Here is a 9,419-nt window from a genome sequence, read left to right on the forward strand (position 1 = left end):
CTACCATGAGGTTAAAGGAAATACTTGCAGAGCGCATAAACAGGATTGCGTTGACGCACAGATCTGGAGAAGGCCACAAAAATAATTTCTTCTGCATTGAAGGTTCCCAAGTAGCCTCCACACTTCTTAAATGGAAGACTTTTGGCACAACTGGGACTCTTAGCAGGCTGCCTAAAGAATTGAGCAAACGGGGGGAGGGGCCCTGATAAGTGAGGTTACCAATGAACTGATGGGTCCCCTGTGTGGAGAAACTTCCAAAAGGACAAACATTACTGCAACACTGATCCGAGCTTTAGGGCAGAGTGGCCCGGGGGACTGGTCAGGGTTGAAGGGAAAGCTAAACAGAGCCAAGTACAGTGAGATCCTTAATGAAAACCTCAGGACCTCAGACTACTTCTGTTGGGATACGTCAGTGTCATTTTAAATCATTTCATAATAATCATTAAATTACAATCTCTCCAATTTACACCCTATTGTTATTACACACAGGCCTGAATTACACACACATGCTCAGTACCTATACATGCACTAAATGGAGAGATGTCAATGTGGGGGGGGCCGCCCATGGAAAGGCACCCCGAGCAGTTGGGGGTTTGGTGCCTTGCTGAAGAGCACCATGGCAGTGCCCAGGAGGCAAACTATCACTACTCCAGCTACCAGTCCACCACCATATTTTGGTCTGTATGTGGACTTGAACCAGCGACCCTCTAGTTCCCAAAATTACACTGTAAAGAAGATGGATACTTTCTCGAATGCACTGTAAGTCAAAGATTTAACTTTTAGCAGTAATAAATACAGATCCTGACTTGTGTTTTCCGTACTTTGTGTGAATGTAAAACATCAAAATGAATGGAAAAGTACTGATCAGCATTCATACCTTATTTATTTTTGTCAAAAAAAACACAAACATAAAAAACGTAATATTGAGTAAGGCAGTTTGTACATCAGTTTATGTTCCCTCGTCTTCAACTAGAAGAGCATCTGGGACTAGAAATACATGAAGAAATCAGGCCCTTATCCTTTTGTGTTCATGTAAAACTAGACTTTACTGCATTAGAAAAGGAATCTAATGTCTGGATGCATCATCACTGATGACACATGACACATGAAAACCCATGTCTGGTGGTAACTCTTGAGTAGAACAACTGATGCGTGTTTTAGAAAAAGCAACATCCATCGGAAAATTCCACTCAGTTTGTGATTGGAAATGAGCAGGAACAAAACGTTAAGCTGGAACTGAATTCCCCTAATCCTAGGTCTACATAATATTTTCAAAAGAGCAACTTTTTGACCAATACACTTTGCTTTTATGTTCTTTTACACTTTTTTTAATTAAAACTCAACCCTGTTATCAAAAAAGTCTTCAAATACACAAGGGCAAATAATTCATCAATGTCAGCTAGAATATTTCCATGAAAGCAAAAATAAAATCATTTGGCAATGAACGTAATCTACCTGATAAGGCAGATAAAACTTTTACATTTCCACTTTTCCTGCTTGGGTAATAAAATGTATGGAAATGAAAAGCATACAGACTTCCAATTGCCAGACATCACGACATCTGGAGGATCTGTTTGAATGAACAAGCGCAATTTGAAACTGATTAAATACCCGAAACAAAAATTCTCAAGAAGAGACTCATGACAAAAAAAGGACAGGTATGAAATGCTTGAGAAAATACTCAAAAGGGATCATGCAAACAATAGATTTGTTTTAAATCACATATAATTCCCACTGTTTTCAGAGAAAAAAAAATTAATTATCTTAACTTAGTCTTTCCTGCACATTTAGCAGGCTGGTATTAAACCTTTTAAGCAGTGTTCATTTTTGATCAAGTAGGGATTTGGCCTTGATGCAATTATCCCTACTATGAAAGAAAACCAAGAGAAAAATGTTTAATCCTAGATTATGTTTCTGGTAAATACCAAAAATAAAAAATAAACTCTCTGAGAAAGGATTCTCAGGGAGACATGTCAGAAATAAAAGCAGCTTCTATAAACGGTACCAGCAGAGCCACGTGACGCCCGTACAGTAGCAGAGGGTGCATGAGAGTCAAACATGAGGGATGTGAGCAACAGTAAAATGGGATTACTAAGAGTGGCGGTGGAGATGCATCGTGGGTAATAATCCTTAACCAGGGCAGCAAGCAGCGTAAAAGGATGGATTGATGGATGGACACCCCCCCTACCCTCCATCTGTTACTGTGCTTTTTAAGAGCCTCCCACTGCTCAAGTGTTACAGGGAGAGGCAATGCGAGGCTTTTATTCCATCACAAAGTCTCTACTGTAGAGATACTGCAAGAAACTGATGGAAGACAAATACTGAGTTGTTTTCTTCTGAGAGAAGCAAAGCTGAAGCTTCTCTCAGTGTGGAAGTCAATGGAGAATACATTGCTAAGAATCACAACTGTGATTGTGCACAAATGTGTTCATATATGAGTGTGTAGGTACAGTACTGTGTACAACTAGGCTCCCAACCTCTTTAGCTTGTGACCAATACGAGGGCAAATGATCCAGTAATTCACAAAAAAGAAAAGATTAATAGAAGGTCTCACATAGTTTCCTTTAGCGGGAATGTGTTGTTGTTTTTTTGCATTTGTTCTATGATTTATCTCCTCTAGGTTGGGAACCACTGGTGTGCATGGAAATGACTTGGAGAGAAAGCGGGATACTGAGAGTAGATCGGGGAAGCAGCACAGACACGTGGGATATGCGGTTCTCTGTAGCACCCAGTGAGAAATACAATTTAGTCGGCTGTGATCATTAATGGGAAGAAAGAAACAAACTCTTTTTTCACCTAATGTGACCCCAGATTTGAGCAGATATTGTTTAGTCTAGCATTGAACACAGCAGGATCACATTGGGATGAAAATCAGTTCTTTCCTTTAGTCCCTGTGCCATCTGTTATGATTATATGAACTACTGTTCGGTGATGTGGAGTAAACTGATGCTCCGCTCCTCTTTTAGACCGTCTTCCTTGCTGTTAGTACCCTGACGATGCTGCCCACTCCTCCAGCTGCCAGGGCCTGGAGACACAGGAAGAACAACACGGTGAGGGTAATTATTTATTTTATGGAAAGAGTCTCTGGAGGCTCATGCTGTTTGCAGAGTTGTGGCCACACCTAGTCCATCTCAAACTGGCCTGTACAGTCCCACCATGGCCTCAAACTACAGACCCCATACACACTGCTTTTCATAGAAACATTCATATGTTTTACTAGTTCATTATCAGCATAAATCTGTCACTACTTCTAAACATTTATCACTTCTCTTTGACAGGTTAGAGTAAAAGTATTTCTAAAGCAAAAGAAAACATTGTCCCAGACTTTGTGTTTGAACCACTTCTCATTTCAGCACTCTCATCTCAAAGCCAGCACGTCTTCAGACCTGTCCTGGACATGTCCTGGATTTAATTTCAATTCTGCTCATCTGCTTCATCTCAAATGACAACTTACTCCCTTACTCCACTTGACTTATACTTCAATATCATCTATATAATGGTTACTTACCTTTGCTATATTATTTGATTACATATTATTTAATTTAATTTCACATCACTTACTTACATTGCAATATTTTTCGTATTATGGCTCACTTTACTTCAAAATACTTTTTATTTAATGCCATTTACATTCATTCAGTACTTTTTGCACATTGTTGTGTGCTTGCTTGTTTGTTGGGTTACTTTTTACTGTGTAAAAGTGCTGCTGTAACAAGGGAATTTCCCCATTGTGGGATGAATAGAGTATTATCTAATCTAATTATTATCAGAGCAAATACCGACCGACCGACCTGCAAACCGGATCGGTCATTCATCAACGTTAAATAGTTACTTTCATTCATTTTGAAATTCTTTGGTTTGCTCAAGTCGAATGCATTGCAATAGAACAGAACTTTTTATGTGTAGAAGAGTATTATTATATAAAATGTTTACAAGCCTAAAAAGAGAAATGGTCAGTGAAATTAAATAGTTTCTTTAGAGGTATTTTTGGAAAGATTCCCTCTCACTTTGTAAATTAGGTCAGACAATGAGGTGTAGCCTAAATAGTTACTTTTTCATGCCACTGCAGTAGGACCGCGCTGCTGTTTTCTGACGGCTTCTCGAAGCCCTTGTAGATATATTTCATCAGCAGGTCAACGCCGTTCTTGTCGAGGGACTGCACCCCCTTCTCAATGTCACTGCTCTTAAAGGCGGTGAGCACCTTCAAAACCAACGCCTCAGCACGATCCTGAAAAGAAGGGGGGGGGGGGGGGGGGGGGGGGGAGACATGTGAAGACAAGAGTTAATTACTGGTTCCAGACATCTAAATCACTGGCCACATCTCTCCACTGTATATGTCAAAGGTACCTCATCATCTCACAAATGTCATTTAGAAGTTTTTTTATCATTTAAAAGTCTAAAAGCATCCTTAAAGGATTCATTAGACAAACAAGAATGTGGCATTACTGACCTAGAAAAACAAACCCACCTTGACGTTCTGGTTCTTGGTGTTGATCGGCGGGTTCTTCAGGACTGCTTGTAAAGCCTCCATGACATTCCCTGTGCAGGAAGGGTCAAGGTTGCAACACACAGGGACCCACCTACTAATCACAATATTGCCTACAAGCCCAAATGTGATACATAAGCCCAGTGTTAAGACATCACTATTCTGTGCGACTATGGCTCTTAGCTTCTGACTTCATTCCAGTCAGACCTCTCAGGTCATCGGTTGGTGGGTTTTCTAACTGTACTTAGAATAAGATCTGGATTCTTCCTGATGACCTGAGATCTGTCACACATGTCTCCACTTTCAAAAGGGAACTCCTCAGGCTTGAAGATAAGTTACTGTTGAGGTGTGTGTGTGATTTATGTATTTATGTATGTAGGAAGGCTATTTGGTCTTTGCTGTCTTTGGGTGAATGTTTGCACATTTTAACTTACATGTAATCAAATGTGCTTTTATACAATGCAAATGGACACCTTAAAGAACAGGTTCACTTGGATGTCTTAAAATAACACTCACATGTTTCATATGTATATTAAAAGAGTTGTTGCTATATCTGCTACAGAATTCATCATGTCCATACTGCCTGTAAAGATATCCCATCTTAATGCAAACATGCTAACAGTTCAGCAAGAGTTAGACAAATCACGTAGCGTACCTTCAACCTTCTCTTTACAGTGTTTGTGTGCTCAGATAGCAAAAAGAATGAATGTGTACTCTACACTGCCAGAATAAACCAGTAGGAGCCGTGTGCCATATGGGACTGTACATAAAGACAGATACGCTTTGGTTTTCATGTTCATAATTGGAATATTGTTGTTGTCCCATTGCAACATGAGGTGGGAGGTAACTCTCTTATTCTATGAGGAAGTGCTACACTTTGTTGCCTTATACAGTCCATAAGACTGAAGCTGCTGGCTACAGACTTTACAGACACACTCCCCTAAACTGTAACTGCTGTATCAAAGAGAAAATATATTAATTTGACTTGGCTAGCCTCAGGAAACACTAAGCTGCACCAGTATTGACCAACAGCGGTTGATAAAGTCTTTTTAAGATTGGATAGGGAACTTGTAGTTATGCAAATGCACTATCTTGCAGGTAATATACATTAAATCATGTTCAGTCTTTGAGCAGAAATCCCTGGAATGCGACAGCCAGGCAAGTCTGAACAGTGACTGGCCTAATTACAAAAACCGCCCATTCATACAAGCAACAGAGGACATATGCAGACACATCTAATGTTAAACCCAAAATACAAACACAGACTTGTCGGCTGTTTTCCTCAGAAAATCGTGCATGCTAACAGACAGGCTAGCTTATCATATAAAGGATATTGCCTAATGAGGGAGTCCACCTCTGCCTCGTCGGGACCCAGCTGGTTTTCTCCTCCGTCCTCCTCGTCCACAAATTTGTTCTCGTCGTACTCATCCACGTCCAGTCGCCGGAAGCGGGCATACACAGTGTTCTTTGACATGTCAACGGCGGTTTTGGGAGTCGAATTATACCTGAGAAGGACAAGAGTTCAAGCTCTACTCCGGCCTTTATTTTAACTGCTTTTCTTAGACACGGCTGTCACAAACAGACAGCTTCCTGACTTCCTCCCTTTTCCTCTGAGTGCTTTTTTGCTTTCCTGTGCGCGACATCGCCCCCTCGTCTAGTGGACAAAATGTGAAACTGCAAGTCGCTGTGTGGTATTTGGGTATTTCCCTTCCATGGCAGCCAGAGAGCGACAAAATATAAGGAATGGAGTTTCAAGTTTCAACAACTGCAGCGAAGCAGTCGTTGACAATGAAAATATTCCCTCCAACATTACTCATTGAATATGTATGAAAAGAACATCACTTAAGTGAAAAAACGAATTTAAAACATAAAATTGTGTAAGTTAAAATATGCGGACAAAATATAACATGTTAAAAAATATATAAATGTATGGTAGACTGTAATTTCAAATGAATGTGACCTATGTGCGTAATGAAATGTAAAATAATATAGAGGTGTGAACAATTTGTTGAACAGTAAGTAAAAGGCAAAGCAATGGCAATGTAAAAGGACTAAAAGTAACCACTGTCTGTGAAAGCAGCACACTGACAATATATCAATTTAAGTCGATATCACGAGTCAACACATGTATGACCAATTAACAAAATCATTCTGTAATATTCTCTACATATAAAAAACCTCAACATTTCTTTTATTTCTTTATTAAGGCAAATCAATACACACACAGAAAACAAATAGTAAACATAGCTAATGGCCCATACTCTAGTATTGACAATCAAGCAAACACTAAATGATGGAAAAATACAATCTCATTTCAATTCAACGTTATTGTCATTTTACTGGCATAAAATAATGAATATTAATGCAGTGCAACTTGCTAAAAAATATTAAATAAATAAAACTATTAGTAGTTCTGTGCAAAATTATTTTAAGATGCAGGATCGTGAGTAAATTGATATTAATTTGTTTTTTAACATTTTACAATAATCAATTTATATAGAAACATATGTAAAAATCAAGTTCTAAAGCAGTTTATAACAGTGTGTTTGGCCTGTTAGTGAAACTTTTAGGCAGCAAATGCTACAGCCAGCCATTTTTTATATTGTTGATTGGTTATTTTAACAGGTAGCCTGACTAAGTTTAAGATCTCTTAAAAAAAAAACTGTGTGCATCTTACATTTGTGTATTCTTGTGCAATTTATATTAAATTTTTCTTACACGGTGCCTGGACTTCAAGCATAACTTATATATGTGCATGTGGCCTATATTTGTTTAAGTTTAGTACATGACAGTATATGGTATATGTGTACTTTTTTTCTTTTTACCTGTGCTTTTTCTCTCTGACACAAATACAGTACCGTTGATGTCATAGCATCCAAGCGTATCATTTATATTTGTTCATTTATTTATTATTGTTATGTAATGTTTTGTGTCACTGTATGTAAAATTGTTTTGTTTTTTGCTTCTTTTTTTAGAGAATGAAAAACCTGTGTACAAGGACACACATCAACTGTATAAAAGCAAAGATAGAATGTTTTCAATTCTACTAATGAAATGAAAAGGTTGTCATAGACTAAATAATGCACACAGTCCCACACAATGGGACGCTGTAAGTGTGTGATAACCCTGCAGAACACATATAATTCACCCCTACTATTGCATGAGCATTTCCAGATGCAACTGCTGGGGTCCAAACAGATGATCTTATTGTGCGTGTGTGTGTGTGCGCGCGGGCGCTGAGTCACTCCATCCACTTTACCGCTAGTACGTAAAATACATGGAGTATTTATTTAAGTCATGGATAGACCACCGCGTCAGCTCCGTGATGTCAGGGTTTCCCTGCGTCTTAATCAAGTTGTTTTCTTTTCTTTGCAAGAAGTAATGAACACTTTCCATGTCCTGAATAAATACAATCATCGTCATGAACAATTTGAATCAGAGATACAACTTGGAATAAAAACAAACAGACATATCTGCTTGTCAAACCACAAGACTAATGGGTTAAAGTTTTGGCACCTTCTAACCTTTTCATCTAAGCTTATTAAATTAAATTATGACTGGGGGTCTGGGAGCTGTGATGTTGCCATGAGTAACAGGCACACAATATGTGTGTGGCTCCTGGTCAATAGAAACTAGTTCATAACACACAGGCCTTTTCTGGGAACTCAAGATAGTGCGACACGCCTCTGTTTCATTGACGCCTTTTTTACTTGGAAGTGGAATTTTTAATTTCCTTATCTACCCTCTTTAGACTGATGTCCTTTTGCTCCAGGAGCCAATGATAATTTCCTGAATTTCCCAAATACCATCCAATACAGACACACCACATGTGACATATTTGACTCAGGAATGCAACAGGTCTGTTTCAGGAGAAAGAGAAAGTGTTGCTCACTGCACTGGAAATGTCTACATAAATGGATAACTGAATAATACCACCAGAACAGCAGGATATATGATTGTGCAACAGAGGAGTCTCATTCAAAGCCCTCCCCCCCACCCCCCCCAACATTTGTTTTCCTTTCACTCCCACTCTCTCTCTCTCTCTCTCTCACACACACACACACACACACTTACAGACACAGGCACATATACACACAGCCTTGCGTGCATTGGTCATGAGTGTCCTCACTGCGGCCTTTCTGGAGAGCCCCAACCCGTCAGTGCTATGTGAATGACTCAGCACATCAAAAGGCGAGGAAGCAGGCACATACATGACCTTCACGTGAATGGGAAAATTAACAAGCCCTGGAAAACTTAAATATTGAGACGACTTCCCCTCTCCTACTGTACATTTCACATTGAGACAGACAGGCACTGCAGAGGGGATGAAAGCCTCTAAGGAACAATTTTGTGCAGGCTACAGGAACCTCCAGATTTCATGTCAAATCTGCAGGGCACCGGGCCAGATGCTTCCGTACCAGAGAAAATTAGTACTTTCATGGACGGGAATTATTGGCCTTGGATGCTGATTACCTGGGGAATGTAATGAATTAGCGGGTGCAGGTCTCTTAGGCTGAGAGAGAATGTCGGTGTCTTTCTCCTTTCTGGAGGTGAACGTGGCTCTGTTGTGTTATTTGTAACATCACATTTACACCTTCATCACAAGTTTAGAGCATGTTATGATTATCACAACGGTGAAGCACATGTTTCTGGCTTTGAGATTTAACATATTAGTATTTGGAATACATGCTGACTGAATATAAGGCAAGCTAGTGATTTTGGAAAAAAATACTGACAGATATACACAGAAAGTTTTCTTTCTAGTGTATAAAATACACCATATCACAGTATATCACCATAGCACACAAAACATCTGTCTATATATAGATAGTTTTTTTCCCCCAAAGATATGGAGAGATCCAATTTTGAGATTTAGTGCTGTACAGAACATGAAATGACTGTGCATTTATAGGTTCAGTGCACCCAAAGATTG

General features: G+C 39.3%; 1 protein-coding gene across 1 annotated transcript; it reads right to left on the minus strand.

Moving 5' to 3' along the window:
• Positions 1 to 2,794: 2,794 nt before the first annotated feature.
• arpc5b (actin related protein 2/3 complex, subunit 5B) lies at positions 2,795 to 6,114 on the minus strand. Its single transcript, XM_034882709.1, has 4 exons — positions 5,821 to 6,114; positions 4,469 to 4,541; positions 4,052 to 4,228; positions 2,795 to 3,025 (listed from the first exon to the last, which is right to left on the minus strand). The coding sequence occupies exons 1-4, from the start codon at positions 5,958 to 5,960 to the stop codon at positions 2,963 to 2,965; spliced, it is 453 nt and encodes a 150-aa protein (XP_034738600.1). The 5' UTR covers positions 5,961 to 6,114; the 3' UTR covers positions 2,795 to 2,962.
• Between the last annotated feature and the right edge of the window lie 3,305 nt (positions 6,115 to 9,419).

The sequence above is a fragment of the Etheostoma cragini genome, chromosome 9, assembly GCF_013103735.1.
Source record: "Etheostoma cragini isolate CJK2018 chromosome 9, CSU_Ecrag_1.0, whole genome shotgun sequence".
In the NCBI taxonomy this organism is placed as follows: domain Eukaryota; kingdom Metazoa; phylum Chordata; class Actinopteri; order Perciformes; family Percidae; genus Etheostoma; species Etheostoma cragini.

Coding starts and splice junctions, on each gene's coding strand:
- arpc5b (XM_034882709.1), bottom strand. CDS start 5,960: ATGTCAAAGAACACTGTGTATGCCCGCTTCCGGCGACTGGACGTGGAT. Junction 4,542..5,820: donor GTGGACTCCCTCATTAGGCA/ATATCCTTTATA, acceptor CCCTTCCTGCAC/AGGGAATGTCATGGAGGCTT. Junction 3,026..4,051: donor TACTGCAGTGGCATGAAAAA/GTAACTATTTAG, acceptor CTGTGTCTCCAG/GCCCTGGCAGCTGGAGGAGT.